General features: G+C 45.6%; 1 protein-coding gene across 1 annotated transcript in view; it reads right to left on the reverse strand.

Moving 5' to 3' along the window:
- The window catches only part of LOC119516101 (lipopolysaccharide-binding protein-like), a 31,331-nt gene extending 12,205 nt beyond the window's left edge, over positions 1 to 19,126 (reverse strand). The window contains exons 1-11 of the mRNA XM_037812287.1: positions 18,874 to 19,126; positions 18,096 to 18,210; positions 17,421 to 17,549; positions 16,859 to 17,014; positions 14,823 to 14,886; positions 12,247 to 12,310; positions 11,150 to 11,241; positions 9,485 to 9,661; positions 8,122 to 8,331; positions 7,101 to 7,271; positions 1,711 to 1,778 (exon numbers count right to left, since the gene is read on the reverse strand). Coding sequence (XP_037668215.1) covers positions 1,711 to 1,778; positions 7,101 to 7,271; positions 8,122 to 8,331; positions 9,485 to 9,661; positions 11,150 to 11,241; positions 12,247 to 12,310; positions 14,823 to 14,886; positions 16,859 to 17,014; positions 17,421 to 17,549; positions 18,096 to 18,210; positions 18,874 to 19,027 — 1,400 coding nt within the window. The 5' untranslated portion in view covers positions 19,028 to 19,126. The remainder of the gene's footprint in view (positions 1 to 1,710; positions 1,779 to 7,100; positions 7,272 to 8,121; positions 8,332 to 9,484; positions 9,662 to 11,149; positions 11,242 to 12,246; positions 12,311 to 14,822; positions 14,887 to 16,858; positions 17,015 to 17,420; positions 17,550 to 18,095; positions 18,211 to 18,873) is intronic.
- Positions 19,127 to 19,369: the final 243 nt, after the last annotated feature.

Genomic DNA, 19,369 nt, shown 5'->3' on the forward strand with positions numbered 1-19,369 from the left:
AAGCCAACTTGGCAGGTGAAATCACTGCCCTCCCCCCTACGTGGGATCAGACACCCAGGGGAGTGAATCTCCCTGGCAACGTGGAATATGACTCCCGGGGAGGAATGTAGACCTGGCATCGTGGGACAGAGAACATCTTCTTGACCAAAAGGGGAATGTGAAAGGAAATGAAATAAGCTTCAGTAGCAGAGAGATTCCAAAAGGAGCCGAGAGGTCACTCTGGTGGGCACTCTTACGCACACTTTAGACAACCCTTTTTAGGTTCTAAAGAATTGGGGTAGCTGGTGGTGGATACCTGAAACTATCAAACTACAACCCAGAACCCATGAATCTCGAAGACAGTTGTATAAAAATGTAGCTTATGAGGGGTGACAATGGGATTGGGAAAGCCATAAGGACCACACTCCACTTTGTCTAGTTTATGGATGGATGAGTAGAAAAATAGGGGAAGGAAACAAACAGACAAAGGTACCCAGTGTTCTTTTTTACTTCAATTGCTCTTTTTCACTCTAATTATTATTCTTGTTATTTTTGTGTGTGTGCTAATGAAGGTGTCAGGGATTGATTTAGGTGATGAATGTACAACTATGTAATGGTACTGTGAACAATCGAAAGTACGATTTGTTTTGTATGACTGCGTGGTATATGAATATATCTCAATAAAATGAAGATTAAAAAAAAAAAAAAAAGACAAAAGAGATCTTCATTTTAATGGGATCAGGGCGTTCTATCAGCCAGCAGGCTTCTCACCCAGAGGCCAGGAATTAGTCCATCTGATGAACCCCTTGTGTATGTATCTCAGCGGGAGTCAGAAGCAGAGGGGATGAGACAAGGTGGCAGGGAGGGCTCAGCAAAGACATCGCTGGTCCCCAGGGTAAGGACATAGCCTCTGCTCCCCAACTGTGAGTTTCTTGAGGACGATGAATCTCTGAACCCTTTACATCCTTCCCCCACCACACACCCACAGTGCGCAACACAGGGCCTCTAAGCCTGTAGGAGCGCAGCAATAGCCGCTAGTACTCTGGGCACTTACCATGTGTCAAGCCATGTGTCAAGCTCTTTACAGACATTGATTGCTTTATTACCCCCAGCAATCATTGTTTTTTAGTTAGGGACCGTACTCATCCATTTCACAAATGGGGGAACTAAAGTTAAGACAAAGAAACTTGGGCAAGGGCAAAATCAAGTGCAGAGGATGGCTGGGATTCAAATGCGGGACAGTCTTGCTCCAAAGCCCAAACTCTTTCCCCCATCGACTTACTGATTAAATAAATACCTGCTTATTGATTGGGTATTTGGGCAGTGGAGTCAGTAAGGAGTGGCCTGGGGTTTCCCTTAACCTCTCCAGGTTTTGATTTGTACAACTGACAGTGCTTCTCCATCTTATATGCAGTCTTTGCAAACATGGCTTCAATGCCAACTCCCCCAGCCTGGGTATCTCCCCCAAGTGCCTCCTCTGTTGAAATTCCAGTCCCTCCACTGATGCCTGAGTGTGGGAAGTGAAGAGCCCAAAGTGATAGACCTCTGATACCTGGAGACTTTTCCCGGATTCTGAGGTGCTGTCAACATGCCTTTCCCAGAGGGTTGCTCAGATTACAGGATGAGCTGGTTCCGGTAGGGATCTTGGTTTCCAAGGTCCATCCCGATGCTTGAGCCACTGTTGGGATGTTCCCATCTACCCTCACTCCTGCCTCTCCCATGGCATCTTACCTTCCTGTGGTCATAGAACCAAAGATTCTGCTGGAGCTCACATCAATGGTGATGGAGATGTTGGTTCTCTAGGAAAGCAAAAGAAGATGACTCAGGTGCCTCCGGCAATTCAGATATCCTGTTGGCTCCAGAGACAAATTTCCAGAAATGGAAAGCACAGCCAGATGTGGGAAATTTGAAAGCAACTACCCAAAGATAATGGACTGGGCACAGGACATGAGTGACTGCACAGCTGACTTTAAGAAAGGTGGAGCCAAGGTTTCAGAAATCTCCATCTTGATGGATGCATCAAGAAGGGAAATAAGGTCAAACTGAAAATACAGAGCATTTGTATAGATATACCTTCTGCCTATTAGCATGAATAAGCTTTGGAGCAGCCATTACCAAGGAGATTCAGAGAGACTCTGGAGCCCTGGGGGAATTTAAAGACTCCACCAACTGATAATTGTCTTTGAGGGTGATGGCAGGTCTATCAATGGGTGGAGTTGAACGAGGCAACCTCTGGAGGCTCCTCATAACCCTGTACCAACTATGATAATCAGATGTTCTACCTGAGCCCATTTCCTCTTTCCAGTAGGCAAGAACTTACTTGTAACACCTGGGAGAGTGTTTGTGGCAGCATCACTGAACAACTCCACTTCAAAACTAAATTATGCCACAGAGACTGGCAGAAGGTAAAAGGGAACACTATTGTGTCCCATCCAAAGGTCAGAAGACTGGCTTCTGCTCAATGCTGGACAAGTTCAGGATTGATTTGAGCAGTGACCAAGAAAAACTGAGGATAGATGAGGAAGGTTCTATGGCAGACTGCAGTGTGCTTATTAAGACCCATTTCCTTTATTCACCGGGCACCCAGTGGGACTACATTTCCCAGCCTCCCTTGCAGTTAGGTGTTGTCATGTGACTTGGTTCTGGTCAATGGAATGTGGGCATAAGTGATGTGCGCCATTTCCAGTCATGGTCCATGAAACACATGTGTGAGCCTAAAGTCATTTTCCAATCTATTGGCTGTATGGACGAGATTCCAAAGCCCTACAGGAGGTAGGAGGTACAGAATGAAGGAGACTATGTCCCTAAATGACCATGTGGAAGGCCATCTGCCAATCAGGAACACTAGATTGGACTTTATGTGAGTAAGAAATAAACTTCTAAAGGGAAAGATTATTAAAACTTGGAGGTGATTTATTAAAGCAGTTAGCCTACCCTAACTACATACGGCTGATAATGACTAGGTATTTTGAGGTCTTTATATTTTTTTGCTTTTTTAATATAGCTTTATCAAGCTATAATTTATGTACCATATAATTCAACCATTCATTGTACAAAGTTTTTGATATATTCAGAGTTGTTCAATCATCACCACAATCAATTTCGGAGTATTTCGTCCACCCTAAAAGAAACCCTGAATCTATTAGCATTCATCCCCATTCTCCCCAAACCCCCAGCCCTAGGCAACCATGAATCTACTTCCTATCTCTATTAATTTGCTTATTATGGCCATTTCATACAATATGTGGCTTTTCATAACTGGCTTCTTTCACTAAGCATAATGTTTTAAAGGTTCATCCATGTTGAAGCATGTATCTGTATTTCATTCCTTTTTATTGCTGAATTATATTCCATTGTATGGATATACCATGTTTTGTTTATCTATTCCCCAGTTGACACAGTTTTGGGTTTTCTAGTTCTTGAGCTGGTAGCTTAGATTATTGATTTGAGAACTTTTCTCTTTTTAATATATGCATTTTGGTGCTATAATTTTTCCTCTCAGCACTTCTTTTGCTGTGTCCTACGTATTTTAATATGTCATACTTTCCTTTTCATTCTGTTCTATGTATTTTTTAATTTCTCTTGAGATTTCCCCTTTGAGTGATGGATTATTTAAAAATATGTTTTTTAGTTTACAAGTGTTTGGAGCTTTTCCTGTTATCTTTTTGTTATTCATTTCCAGTTTTATTCCATTATGGTCAGGGAACAAACTCTGTATGATTTCAAGTCCTTAACTTTATTGAGGATTTTTATGGTCCAGAATATAGTCTATCTTGATATATACTCTTCAGGCACTTGAAAACAGTGTATCTTCTGCTGCTGTGGATGGGGTGTCCTATGAATGTCCATTAGATCCTGTTGGTTGTGTTGTTCAGTTCTTTTAAATCTTGCTGACTTTCTGTCTAGCTCTATAAATTGTTGAGAGAGAGGTGTTGAAGTCTCCCAGTATAGTGAATTTATCTACTTCCTCTTAAAGTTTTTTCAGTGTTTGCTTCATATATTTTGCAGCTCTGTTGTTTTCATGCATACATATTTAGATTTAGTAATATGTGGACTGATCCTTTTATCATTATATAAGGTCCCTCTCTGCCTCTAGTAATTATATGTGCTTTGTAGTCTACTTTATCTGATATTAATATAGCAACTCCTTTCCTTTGATTAATGTTTGCATGATATATCTTTTTTTGTTCTTTTACTTTTAACCTACCCATATGTTACATTTGATATGAGCTTCTTGTAGGCACAGTAACATTTTTTACTCCACTCTGCCAATCTCTGTCTTTTAACTGGTGTTTTGAGACCATTTACATTTGGTGCAATTATTGTTATGTTAAGCCTCAGGTTTACCAATTCATATTTGTCTTCTGTTTGTCCTGTCTGTTTTTTCCCTAACTTCCTGTGAGTTACTTGAACATTTTTTAGAACTCCATTTTGATTTGTCTATAGTGTTTTTTTAGTATATCTCTTAGTGTAACTTTTTTAGTGTTTGCTCTAGGTATTATATTATATAAGCCCAACCAGTCTACTGGGGTCATCATCCTATCTCCCATTATGTACCTTTACCCTCCTCATTTATAAAATAATTGTTTTAAATATTTCCTCTGTATACATTTAAAACCATGTAAGACAGTGTTACGATTTTTGCTTCAAAAAAAAATGAAACATAATTTAGAAAACTCTAGAGGAGAAGAGAAACCTAGTGTATTTACCATAGTTTTGCTTAACATGTTCTTTCTTTTTTTCCTGCTATTCCAAAGTTCCTTCATTTATCATTTCCTTTCTATTTAGAGAACATCCATTAGCCATTCTTTTAAGATACATCTACTGATGACAAATTTTCTTAGTTTTTCTTCTCTGAGTATGTCTCAATATCCCCATCATTCTGGAGGATATTTTCACTGGGTACTGGATTTTGAGCTGATAGATCTTTTCTTTCAGCACTTGAAAAATATTGTGCCATTTTCTTCAGGCCTCTGCAGTTTCTGAGAAAGCTGCTGCCACTGGAATTGTTTTTCCTCTATGGGTAAAGTGTCGTTTTTCTCCAGCTGCTCTCAAGATTTTTTCTTTCTTTGTCCTTGTTTTTCAGAAATGTAATTGTGATGTGTCTTTGCATTGCTTTCATTGGTCTTATCCTATTTGCAGCTCACTCAGTTCTTGAATCTGTAGATTTATGCCCATTACCAAATGTGGGAAGTTTTCAGCCATTATATGCTGAGTACTTTTTTCAGCCCTGTGCCCTTTCTCTTCTCCTCTGAGACTCTGATGACAATGATATTAGCTCTTTTGTTATAGTCCCACAGGTCTCTGAGGCTGTTCCTTTTTCCCCTCCCTGTTTTTCTCTGTTGCTCATGTTGAGTAATTTCCATTGTCCTATCTTCTAGTTCACTGATTCTTTCCTCTGTCCTTTCCTTTCTACTGTGGAATCCATCCACTGAGTTTTTTATTATTCCTTTTAGTGCTTCCTTACAGCTTCTATTTTTTTTGGGGGGGGGGGGAGACTTTATAATTATTCATTTGCTTCAAGCATGTTTGTAATTGATCATGGAACATTTTTATAATGGATACTTTGAAACATTTTTCAGATAATTCTAACATCTTTATGATCCCTTATCAGATATTAAATGGGTTGTTTTCTCACTTTCTTGAGGTATCTTTTAAAATACAAAAGTTTACACTGTTGGTGAAGGCCAAGTTATCAATTCTTTTTTTGTTGTTGTTGCTTGGGCTACTGGTGACATATATAATCCATGGTCATGAAGATTTATTGCACTGCTTTCTTCTAAAAGTTTTGCAGGTCTAACTCTTAGATTGAGGTCTGTGGTCCATTTGGAGTTAATTTTTTATGTGGTGAACAGAAAGGATCCAATTTCATTCTATTGCATGTGGCTTTCTAGTTGCCCCAGCACAACTTATTGGCACTTTTGTCAAAAAGCAACTGAACATACATGTGAGAGTTTATTTCTGGACTCTCAGTTCTATTTCACTGACCCATATGTCTATCTTTGTGCCAATATCACACTGTCTTGATTACTGTGGCTTTGTAGAAAGTTTTGAAATAGAAAAGGGTTAGTCCTCCAACTTTGCTTTTCTGTTTGAGGATTGTTTCAGCTATTCCAGGAACCCTGCATTTCCCTATGAATTTTAGGATCATCTTGTTAAATCATTCAAAAAAGTCACCTGGAATTTTTTTAGGGATTTGCATGTAATGTATAGATCAATTTGGGGGAATATTGCCTGTTAGATCCCAGAAGAAGAAACTAACATGTAGAAGGAATTTCTAACCCAGGGACCCCACAGCTTATCTCACAGAAAACAGGTGCCCCATAAACTAAAGAATGAAGGCTGTTTAGAGCTGTTCAAGGCTGTTCCAGCCACAGTGATGCCTCAAAGGCAGGTGAGGCAAGATCAGATACGTCCATAAGATGAACAACCAAAAAGGCCTGCTCTCCCTAGCTAGGTAACGCAGCTGCTTTCCTAAAAAGAATATTGTCTCAGAATTCTAGCAACCAATCAGCCCAAAACTTGATAAGCACTTACCCAGTTGAGGCACAGAACATCACAGCAGACACCCTTCCCAACGTGGGTTCCTTTTTTTTTTGTTAAAAAATGCCGCTCTCAGATACAGAGAAGGAGCCATTATCTTTCTTTCTTTCTTTTCACTGGCTCCCACCTGCTTTCTTTCTCTAATAAATCTTAAACTTTATACTTAAACTTTGACTTGCTGCGTTGTGTGGATTCCTGAACAACTCCAACCTAACATTGCCATCTTAAGACTTCTTGAAATTTTACACCCTCTTTAAAAAGGTAATTTAATGATTTTCCTTTATAGCAATGTAAGTAAGGTTATGCTTTAAAATTTTTACAACAAACATAATTGAGTGATAAAAGTAAAATCTTCATCTCAGGTGGAATGAAAGACTTTTAAGGTTTCTTGCAATCTTGACAGTGTATGAGTTGATGAACCATCCCTACTGATGCCAATGGTAGAAATAAATAGCTCCCAGCCTCTATCAGCATGTAGTCCCTGACCTTTCAGCTGAGGCCAACATCACCACACTGAGGGAGGGGCTTACTCCCACGACATGCTGACCCTTTGCTGCCCTGGCCAGGACCAGACTTACCCCCCTGAGTTGGAAGAGTGGCATGCGGTCAGAGGATTTTGGCAGGAGAGCGAAAGCCTGTATATCCACTACTGCCATTATGGTCACATTTCCAGGGGTGAGTATCAAGAAGGGCGCAGATTCGGGTGATACCTCAAGCTCCATTTCCATATTGGGGTACAACCTGGCCAGCTGGAGAGAGAAGGCAGAGAATCAGGGGAGGGCAGGAGACAACCAGAGGGGCCATAAGCTGTATTGGGGAAAGCCAGGTGGACAGTACCCAAGGCTCCCATCTCTAAAGGCCCTAAATCAGCACTAGAAATATCACAGAATGAAAGTAACTAATTTTCTAGAATTTTTTTGCAAGACAGCACTGTTATGCTTGGAAGAGGAGACTCTGAGAAAATATCTGGGGTAGTGAGACATCCCAAAAGGGCATGCTCAAATAGCAACAGGTGGTCACCAGACTGCCCTCTATGAGGCCAGCTAGTGTTGACTGGTGAGCAAGTTTGGGGCCAGAGCTGAATTGCCTGGGTCAGGAGAGAGAAGCCTGAATGTTCTGCTCCACTCCAGCCCCACCAATTTTCAACGATGCTTCTAATAAATATCAAACAAATATCAATACTTGTTGCCTTGGCTCCCAATTATTAGCCTGCTCAGGGTGCTCCCTTTTGTGCCCTGGAGGGACCCTTGTACATTTGCACTGGTTAAGGCTTTAATGTCCCACTTGCTTCTCCAGCAGACCAATGGGATAGTACGATTGTCCCATTTGGCAACAAGGAAACTGAGGGCCAGTGAGATTGATAGCGATAAGCTAGATAATAGCTTATTCAGGATTCAAACCCAGGCGGTCTGAATCCAGATCCCGTGTCTTTGTGCCAAAAGAAGTCAGAGAACAATGGGAATGTGAACAAAATTTAGTTTCAGAATTTTTATTTTTACCCATTGTTCTAATAGCACAGCACACTGGTGTCCAAATCCAGTCTCCAGATTGGGCTAAGAGCTTGTCTTCTCCCTCGTGATGAGGAGAGAGAGGACTCACCTTAGGAATCAGGACCCGGAATGAGCTGGTGTGCAGGCTCATTGGAGAGTTCAGGGGAAACTGCAGCAACAGAAGCAGGAAGCTGTTTGAGAAGCAGGACAGGGTAGTAGTTAGAGGTGCGTTTGCCTGAGACAGACAGCTTGGGTTCGAGTGCTGCTTCCGCCATTTTTTAGCCGACTGATGGTTGGACAGCTTTGTTAGGTTCATTAACTGTAAAACAGAGACAAGAATAGCATTTAGCTCTCAGGTGTTTGAGGATTAGAGGAGGTAATATATTATGTATATAAATACCAATGTGCTAAGGACAGTGCCCGGCACATAGTAAATGCTTAATAAATGTCCATTATTGTTATTTGCTATTTCTGGGGGGCTCTCCCTCAAAGGGCCAGATGGAGTCTATAAACACCACATTCTGGCATGTGATGTCCTTCCCAGTATGCCCCCACTTTCCAACCAGCTTTTCTAGCCGTCTCCCATGGGGTCCATTCTCCACCCCCCCATCACTTGCTGACCCTTCTGCCAGGCAAACCCTGTCTATACCCATCCACATTCCCCTTCCTTGACCTCTCTTTCCGCACCTGCCCTCTTTGCCTGGCCTGCTCCTATACAGTTACCCTGCATGGTGGCCGTGGAGGGGCACTGCTCAGATTGCCCTTCATGGGGATCAGCTACAAGGAGGGCACTGAGGTGATGCCCCAGCTGCCTAATGTCAGACCTGCTCACCATTCACATGTAGGCCACACTCCCCCAGGCAGCTCTCAGCCCGTGGCTGAGCGAGGCAGGACCTGCAGAGCTGACAATTTCTGCCCGGCTTGGGTCTCCTGTCATAAGAAGTCTGGGCTCTGCTTGTCCCCATCAGCTTGGCTGAGACTTTCTCAGAGCTGTGCAGCCTGAGGGTCCTCCCAGCCCATCCTCCTTCCTTCCCTCTCTCTCTTCACAGGTGTCAGACCTGCACCAAGGCCTGAGATCTGCCCCTCAACTTGATCTTCCTCTCTCGCTTCACAGCCGTTTCCCTAATCAATCCCTTGCAAGACTAATGCTCTTGGCATCTGTTTCTCAGAGGACCTGATATGACACACCACAGTCTGCCTTACTTTTAAAAATACTCCTAAAAGTAGCTGTATGTATTATGTGTCAGACACCAAGCTCATTATTGACAATAGCTCATGTAATCCCAGGGGACTAGGCACTAGTAGGATCCACATGCACAGATGAGGAAACTGAGGTACAACTTGAATTTGAAACTATGTTTGGCAGCCTCCAAATTCCACATGCTTTCTGCTCCCTCCGGCAGCCACTGCAGGTCTGCAGTCCCACTGCAGCTTTCTCCCAAGGTCCCCAGCTCCACCCCACGCCTACTCACATGCTCATTTCGGATGATGAAGTTCATGCGCTTATTCTGGCAGTAAACCCAGCTGGCTGTGTTGAAGACATACTCAGAGACCGCAAAGTAGATCATGCGGTCATGTTTCTGGGGGAGCATGATGGCTGGGGCCTCAAAGGGGATGGGGGAGCGCTGTCTTCGGTTAAAGAATTCACCCTGGAGACAGAAGGACATATCAGTCAGGCAAGGTTCCTGCTAGAGGGAGCATCAGGCAGAAGCACCCAAAGCCTCCTGGGGAGAGGCCTCTGGGCCTGGGGTAGTGACCTGGGAGGCAGCTCCTCTCCAGAATGTGGGGCCAGGCTGCAAGATTCCCTCCCTCCCTGTACCATCTGGGGCATACAAGTGCCTGGAATCCCTGTTATCACATCTTCCCTTTGGGGTGGGGAAGTGAGTCCTGTGTTCCCACAGACCCCAGGAAGTGGCAAAGGAAGCATAGCCTGGTGGCACAGAAGGGGCTCTGTGGCTCAAAGGCCTGGGTTTGAATCCTGGATCTGACCAGCGGTGTGACCTGGGGCAAGTCACCAGCTTTCTTCTGCCTCAACTTCCTCACCTGTAAAATGGGGACGATGCTAATAGTTCCTACTTCACAGGGGTGGCATGAAATTTAAATGCATCAATATTTGTACACACACTTAGAATGGTATCTGGCACATAATAAGAAGCACATAAGCAAAGGTGAAATAAAATTGCGGAGTGTGTGAGGGTGACTCTGAGGCCTGGCTCAGCACACAGGGGAGCTGTGGAGATGACAGGAATGAAGAGGGGTGTATTAGTTTCCTTCTGCTGCTGTAATAAATTACCACAAACTTAATGGCTTAAACAACACATGTTTATTCTCTTACAGTTCCAGATGCCAGAATTCTAAAATCAAGGTGCTGGCAGAGCTCCATTCCTTTCTGGTGACTCTACCCAAGATTCTGCTTTCTTGCCTTTCCCAGCTTCTAGAGGCCACCTGCACCCCTTGGCTCGTGGCCCTTTCCTGACTCCACTCACTTGCTCCCTTCCTGCTCTGGCTTCTGTCATCTCACTGTCTTCTGTCCCTCTGATCTCCTGCCTCCCTCTTCTAAGGACTCCTGTGATTACAGGGGCCCTCCAGGTAATACAGGATCATCTCTCCGCCTCAGGATCCTTATGTTGCCCTCACATGCAAAGTCCCTTTTGCCATATAAGGTCACATAGTCCCAGGTTCTGGGGATTAGCCTACAACAAGGGGTGAGGGGAGCAGCACCAACAGTGCCACCTTCCACATTTAACACGTGCCAGGCCGCTGCCGAGCTCTTTATGCACATCATTTCACTTCATTCCCAACCTTATGAGGTAAGCTTATGATTATTATTCCAATTTAACAGAGGCTCAGAGAAGTTAGGTAACTCTCCCAAGGTCCCACGGCACAAAATTGGTGGTGCCAGGATTTGAACTTGGGACTTCTGGTCTCCAGACAGATTTACCATGTTGGATGAGAGACCCAGTCATAGGTTTTGCTTGACATTGCCTAGTACCAGGTCTGCCCACTGAGGGCATGGGTCAGGGATGTGGACTGACAGGCAGATGAACTGAAGAGGAAGGAGAGAAGTTAACTCCGTGAGCCAGAGCTGATTTCCTGCCAGCCGTCAGCTCCAAAGCCCTTTCCCCACTGTCTCTCACCTTAAAGAGCATGTCCAGGCTTTGGGAGGATACTAAGGGGGCTCCTACCAGCCTGTAGTCAATGCCAGCAACCTCATCAATCATCCAGGTGACTGCGGAACAGGAAAGATGCAGGGTTATGAACAGGATAGCTTAACACAGTTGGACAGGTTGTGCACTGCACAATTACAGGGAGCTCCATTCACATGGATTAGAGTCTTTGGAGAATAAAAATGGGGCTGGGGTTGATCAATGGTGCCTTCGGTCATGGAGAGAGATTGCTCCATTCGTTTATTCATTCATGCATTCATTCAATTACTGAAATATTATTGAGCAGCAATGCAACAGAGGATTGGACGGGGGGTACCTGACCTAGACAGGTAGTTATGGAAGGCTTCCTGGAGGAGGTGTTGCTTGGGCCAACCACTGAAGGAGGAATAGATGTTAACTGGGTGAAGAGGGTAGATGTAGGGGAAGGGAATTCCTGGCAGAGAGAATAGCATGCTATGAGATCCTGGAGGACATGGAGCATGGCATCTTAAAGGAACTACTAGGTGCCAGCATGGCTGGAGCACAAAGGACAAGTGAAGGAGGGATGCAAGATGAAGCCAAAGGCAGGGTGGGGGATCAGACTGGACCATACAAGGCCTTGTTGCCCCCAGTTGGGCTGAGTATTCTGAGAAGCAGAAGGGCCTTTGATGAGTAGCAAGAAGGCAGGCTGACCTGACCTGATGTAAAGATGGAAAAGTTTTGGTGGCAGCCAGAGGGCAGGCTTGGGAGGTCTCCTAACCCTACACGGGGAGTTCCGAGCATGCTGGTTTGGTCAAAGCAACCAGACCATGGCCAACTCTAGATTCCATCATGTTTTGTAATCCTCAGCCCACCTTCTCATTCTCCTGGCAGGTTTCAGAATCGCAACCTCTCATCCCCTCATCTACAACCCTACCTCCACCACCCCCATAGAGCAGACTCCAAGGAGGTGGCTGCCCCATTTCCAACTCTGTAGGATGGAGAGATATCTGATGGGGAAGGTTCCCAGGACCCTGGAGGCAAGATGGTCCTGGGATACTGGGCACCATGGCATTTGATGACATGCAGGGAAGTGAGGGGCTCCAAACCTGGCAGAGTCTGAAGATAGGGCTGCAGGCGTGAGGTTACTGCCTTCCTGACCACGTTGCAGATCTGTCAAAAGTGGGTGAGAACACAGGTGAGCTCCTTCTCTTTCCTTGGCAAGGCACCCCTTTCCCCACTCCCACCTGCAGACCCTGTGGGTCATAGCCCTGCCCTGTAGGCCTGTGTGGAGGGGTGGAGAGAAGGGGGAAGGGAACCTGGTCACTGGCGCGTCAGGGCTGGCCTCACACAGGTAGGCCTAGCTTAAGTCCCCAGAATTTGGGGCACACACGTTCAAAGCAGATGCTGGTACAGGCAACACTGCCCTCGGGTCTGCTCTTCTCATGGTCCTCAGTTCTGTGTCTCAGCAGGTAACGTGGCACATGGTACAGCACGTATAGGTGTTTCTTAGAGAGCAGAGGGGAGAACGTGGAGGGGCTTCCGGGGCAGGAGGCAGCTCCTGACTCTAGGCTCCACCAGCCCATTCCCCAGCCCCTTTGCCTCCTTTTCCTGCTCAGAGAGGCCTGAGATCACGGCCATTACCTGGCCAAGGCCACCAGGGAGGAAGAGGGGCCTGACGAGGAGTATGGCCTGGTCTGCGGGCAGTACTGACTGAGGCCACCAGAGGGCCCCGAAGCAAAGCCAGGCGGGAGGTCAGCCCCGAGGTCAGCCCGGGAAGCCCACTCCTCAGCCTGCCGCCAGCTTCCTCCTGGGTGGGGCCTGGGGTTCCGGGTGGGTGAGGTCCCGGAAGCCCCTAGTCCTGTGGTTTCCCAACTTCACCTATTCCTACACCACCCTCAGGATTCTGCTTTTCCCGCTTCACTCCTGTAGTTATTTAGTCCATATTCACTTTACACCAACAGCCTCTAACAATTACATGGGTTTAAGAAAATCTGGGAAACTTTATACACTCTCGCCAATGGGGAACTGGTATCCCTTGACATGCACAGGATATAACAGGGGAATTGAGGAAACGCTGAGGATGTGTCGCTAGATGCTGTTGCCTGGATAGTTACCGCCAGCTTTCTGTTACAAAGGGAAGTGCTCAGGACACATTAGTCTCAAACTCAGACTTTCCCTTGACATAAGGAGGAGGAGAAAGAGGACTGCTAAGGGAATCACTTGTTTATTCTGTTTTCTGCATAATTTAATACCAAGGTTTCACATCACTTAATATCAAACCTCATTTTGAGGGAAGTTTCCCCACTTTGGGATCCACTGCCTTAGTCCACACTCCAGGCAGGCAGGAGCCCCTCTGTCACAGGCACTGACCGGACTCTCCTGGAGCCACGTGAGGCCAGCGCTGTCCAGGCAGCCAGGGCCCCCGGGCTTGGAGTGTGTGTCCTCCCTGGGGCCAGCACCCGTCCACACCCAAATCCCACGGCCAGGGCTCCTCTCCTGCACAGCCAGTGAGAGCTTTGTCCATCATCCCGTGGAGCCTGAAACCAATGACCACACCCCCTGGAACTGTCCCTTCAGGGTCAGGCTTCCCCACCCCCAGTTCCATGGAATGCAGATTTCTGTGACCCCCCACTCCTGTATTTGTAGGGCAGAGACCACAACCCACCCCTGGCCTCAGCCTGCCCCACAGGGGTATTGATGATCACAGATGGCAATTAAAATAACCTCGCCCCATTCACCCGGCTCCTACTCTGTGCCAGGCACTAGTGAGCGTCCATGGATGTGACATCATTCAGTCCTCACATCAGCCGCGAGGGGGGTGCTATGATTATTCTTATTTTGCAGATGAGAATCCTGCGACTCAGAGAGGTAAGCCAGTCACCCAAAGCTGCACAGCCAGCACAGTGGCAGAGCTGGGATTGAAACAGAGTTTCAAACTGACTGTGGGGCTTGTGATCTTGGCAGGAAGATTCCAGGGGGGCAAAACCCACCTGAGAAATGGCTCTGAAACTGCGATAATGGTGACTGTTCTGAGCAGACCCTGTGCACCAGGTACTCAGTGCAGTTATCTAACTGGTCCTCACCTACACTTCAAGGTCAGGGCCGTTGTCTCACTGTGCTGAAGAGGAGACAGGCCTCAGCGGCACATCACCTTGCCCAGAGATATAAGAGAAATGGATGAGGACCCCCTTTTCCTCCACCCTCAAGGCTTTTCCTGAGGTGAGTGACACTGAGGGCCGTCTCCACTGCCATTCGCAGTGTGGTTAGCATTTTTGTTTAGCATGTCCTATTCAAGAAATATTTTCCTATGCTCAAGGTATGCAAGATATACTAAATTTTCTCCATAAAGTTTTTAAGATTTGTTTTGTCATTTAAATCCTTAGACCATCTGGAGTTTACTTTTGTGAATGCTGTGAGGGTGGGATCCAAACTCATTTCTACTCCATATCTCTCCAATTTTATCTGCTATTACATAGTCAAGTAACATTCCATCGATTCCAAATGCTAATTTAGCCTATAGGAACTTGGGAATGCCTTGAAATTTGTTTTGCACCACAAATGAGAAGGTTTTGCTAAGCACATTCAAATGGCAATGTACTTAAAAGAAAAGGCTGTTTCTAAACATCAATCATGTAGATGCCAATGGTGTGCTAACTTCAAATCTGCTTATCTATTTGTTTACCTTTTGTTCCAACATATTTTTCAAGTTCTTTTCAATTCTTTCTTGGAAGAGGTTCAGCATCCAGCTAGAGAAAAAAAGCAAAGGGGGTAAAGTTACACTTAATGATTAACTTATTTCAGGTGAGGAGGGCTGGCCATGGATCTGTCCTTTCCCCATCCTCTAAGAAGGGACCCAGCCTGCTGAATTTAATCCCTGGAGGGTGAGTCATGGTATTCTCCAAATCAGAAATGTAAGTGGGAGTAGGCTAGTTGAGGAAGGGGCCTTTTCTTTGTATATCTGGATTTCACTTCTCTAGCATCCTTTTCCTTCCTTCTTTGGAAACCCACTCCTTCCCCATTTTCAGTTCTCATGGTTAAGTGAGGCCACCCCACCCGTCCCCCTAGGTCTAAGGGTGGGTACCAGACCATAGCCCAGCCAACCATCATCCCAATTGATGGGTCTAGGGATGGGCATGTGATCAACACAGCTTTTCTCAGGGTGTTTTCTGTAGCTGTTGGGAACCACTTTCCTCTTTTGCTGAGATTTTCAGCCTGGGCTCCTGGAGACCATCTTTGCCACTCTAGGGATGGGGGTCCCTACCTGAGAATAAAGCTAACAGAGATAAAAGGCAGAACCAAAAGATAGAGAGATTCCTGGTGACACTGGTGGATCCAGTGATAGCTTTGTATCCAACCATGGACTTAATAGTCATGTGAGCCAATCAAGTCCCTTAATGCTTAAACATCTCATCTAAATAGTACTTTCCTATTTGTAATTTAAAGGACATGGATAAATTTAGAGGTCAAAAATCTTGGGAAGGGGCAAAGTTTTGACCTCAAACCTTCTTGGAGGGCAATTCATTGATATATAGATAAAAATACAAAATGCATATGCTCTCTGACAGCAATTCCATTCAAAACACGTAACCTGCAATACATTCATCCAACTACAAAATGATGTTACACACAGGGTTAGCCTTTGTAGCATTATTTGTACGCTCAGAAGACTAGAGAAAAGAGACTAGAAAAATAAAAACTAAACTAAAAGTCCATGAACGGAGGGCTTCTTGTATATATTGTAATGTCTTCATATAGTGGAGTATTTTGAAAAGGAAGGTCCTGTGTTTTGATGTGGAATTACTTTTAAATACGTCATTAAGTGAAAAAAGCTAGGGAGCTGATACAGCATAGAGCATGCTGCTATGTGACAGGCACTGAGGGGACAGCGGTGACACGGCAGCCTTGCCTTCTAACCTCACGGAGTTTTTGATGTGAGACTAACCCACTTCAGCCACCACTCCACGGGAACATGACCCAGAATGGGCCTTCCCGCCTGTGGGGAGGGTTAGAGGTTGTGGGGAAATAAGGGCACTAAGTCGGTTGAATTATTTTTGTTGAAAAATTTTTTCTCCCATGAAGTCTTCTTTACCATTCAGTGCTGACTGAATGCTCAGCTATGTAGGTTTGCTTTTGAAATTTGATTAGACACATGCTTAAGGTTGGGATTTTTTTTTGATTTTCAGCTCGTAAGTTAATTGGATTTTTCTATGCTTATGATTCCTTCCCTAATTTTGTGCTGAAGAAATTAATGTGACAGAACCAGACATAAGCATTTCCTGGGATTCTGCAGAAAGCATCAGGACTGTCCCCTGAGCAAGCCTAAGACCCACATCCTGGCTGGACCTTGGTGCCTGGTGCCCAGCTCCCAGTCTCAAACAGATGGTTGCTCCCTGGCTGTTGCCATAGAGACCAAAGCTTGGATGGAGTGTTGATCTGGCCTCTCCTACACCCATTGTACTGAGGCAAGTTCAAAAGCTTGAAGCAGTAAGAGATTTTCCATGGGTCAAGGACTACATAAAGGCTTCTTGGACTCCTTCCTCCTCTTGTTCCTCAATCCAACCCAAACTCCTAAACATGCCTGGACACGTTCCTTCTCTCCATTCCACTGACATCACCTACTTGGAAGGACCTAAAATCTCACTCTTATGCCTTATCAGGTGCATCTGGCTTGGCTGGACGCTGAGGCAGTTCTGAAAATCTCCACAAATGTACACTTACCTTAGGTTTCCAGAAATATCAATGCTGACCCGGCCAATGGAGCTGCTGCAGTGGCCCACAGAGGCAGTGGGTCGTCCAAAGTGGTCCTTGCCCAAGTTCAAAGAAACCGACATGATAATGCCATCGACACTCAAATCAAAGGAGCCCGCCAGAGACCTGGTTGGGAGAAATGAGAAGCAAAGGGCTGTATAATCAGGGGCAGCCCCAGGAAGAGGATCCAAAAGAACACCCCAACCCAGGTCTGACTCCGAAGTCCCCACTAGCTATCTGTGTATCCTCCCTGAGCCTCAGTTTATCACAGTAGAAGCAGCCAATGTTTGAGTACTCTCTGTGTTTCAGGTACACTATTGAATGCCTTATTTCAGTTATTTTATTTAATCCATAATGCATCTATTGAAGTAAGCTATTATTAACTCCGTTTACAGGTGATGAAAGTGTTAGAGATAGTCAGACCCACTTACCATAATACACTGGACTTTGAGAACCCAGGAATGGAAGTGGAGGGTGGGAGGACACGCTCTTGCCCAAGGCTGACAGATGTTCTAACACAAGTACTACTCACATGAAAGCCTTTTTCACCTTCCACATCCCACTGAGAGACACGTAGTCATTGAACAGAAAAGCTCCCACACCCCGCTGCGGGAGTAGTTCCAATTCTGAGTGCTGGACCACAAAGTGATGGATCTTCAGGCTGGGGAAGGAAGGCTGACTGTCAACTCCAGGCAAACCAGGGGCACATCAGTCCGCTGAATGAGTTCATGGAGTTCCCTGCAATTTCTCACTCTGCTTTCAAATTTATTGATCTAAACCACAAAGGACAATCAGATCATCTCATCCACTTCCTTCAAGGTCTGCTCAGGCTCTACCTCCTTCAGGTCTACCCCAACCTTCCAAGACCAAGGACTTTCCTCTCTCCTTTGTCACCTCTGCCCCTGTAGCTCCTCCTGTCCACCCCGCTCGCTTGACCCTGGGAGAGTATCCGGTGATCCTGGGAGAGCAAAAATCCAGGACTAGAGTCTCTGCAGGACCAATGTACTGGCAAATGGTTTCTAAGGGTATCCCTTCTGTCCTGCTGATCCAGCAAATATATAGCACTTTCCAGAAGCCCCAGACAAGCTGACCGTGATGCCTCTGTCTTTAGAGAGATGACCCCATCCCAACTCTTGATCACACTCCTTCACAACCCTAGGCCCCCATCCTTCCTCCTTGTCCCTGTGCTGGAGAACAGAGACCTCACCTGTGGAAGTCATAGCTCACTTCTCCAAGCCAACTGAAAGAGAATAGTCCTGAAAAATCAGGCAACTTGATGTTGGAACGCTCATTCTTCAGGGTGGCAACTCCATGACGGTGGGCTGGCAATAAAGAGAAGGTACTTTGAGTTAGCTCATTTAGGGGAATGCAGCTTAGCATAACAGTCGGGTGAACAGGCTTTGGAATCATATGGACTGGGATTGAATCCTGGATTTGCCACTTACTCTAGTTGTAATCTCAAGCAAGTTTCCTAACAACTCAGAGCCTCAGATTCCTTATCCATAAAATGGGGATAATAATGGCTCCAACTTGAGCCTGAGGAATTAAATTAGTTCATGAACTCAAAGTGCTAAATAAATGGCAATCATTGTTATTAATTTATTCAACAGGATTTTGCAAGCAATGACAAGGCTTTTGAAGAATCACTTACTGCAGTTTTGGTCAAACACTAGGGTTTTTCAGTATTGCCTAGGCCATATGTTAACAATACAGATATTCAGACCAAATTCCAGTCAGTTTAGGGATGGATTCCAAGAATCTGTATATTAACATGGGTCCCAGCAATTCGAATGGGAAACATGCTGATCTAGCCCCATCCTTACCTTCCCATTCTCCACAGGGGGAAACAGAAGCCCAGAGAGTGACACACCCAAGGTTTCTAAGCCAGGCAGAGGCAGAACCCCAATCATGGAGCCCTTGTCCTTGTTACCACTCCAGTCTGCTGGGCAACAGGGGCACCAGAAGGAACAACCAAGCCCCCTTACCATATTCTAGGCCTTCTCTGGTGATCCTGGCCACAATCCCAGGATTAGAAGTTTCTTCTCCAAAGCTGGAGACCTCTGCAAGCAGCAAGAGAGCCATCACCACACGGTAGAGTCTGGACATCACCCTGATCCTCAGCTCTTTCCTGGGGAACATCAGTCTGAATCTCTCTGTAGGTGAGAGCAGAGGCTGGGGTGCTTACAACACCAGGGGTCAGATGAGGAACTGGTCCAGCTGGGAGGGACACACTTTGGAGGCTTTGGGGCAGCCCAGTTTCCAGCAACTCGTGATGGGGAGAAAGTGATTTGTGAAACTGTTTGAGGTTTATTTCTGGCCTGAGTATAGCAGAACTGGTGCCAGGCCTCTAATCTCTTCCTCCTCCAAGCTCTCCTCTCCAGGGAGGCCAGAGGAGCTTCCCTCACCTCCAAGTCCTCTCTCTACCTGGACACCCTCCATTCGTCCCCCCTTATCTGACTCCGAAATCCGGTCACTCAGCCT

Source organism: Choloepus didactylus, chromosome 19, assembly GCF_015220235.1.
Source record: "Choloepus didactylus isolate mChoDid1 chromosome 19, mChoDid1.pri, whole genome shotgun sequence".
NCBI lineage: Eukaryota > Metazoa > Chordata > Mammalia > Pilosa > Megalonychidae > Choloepus > Choloepus didactylus.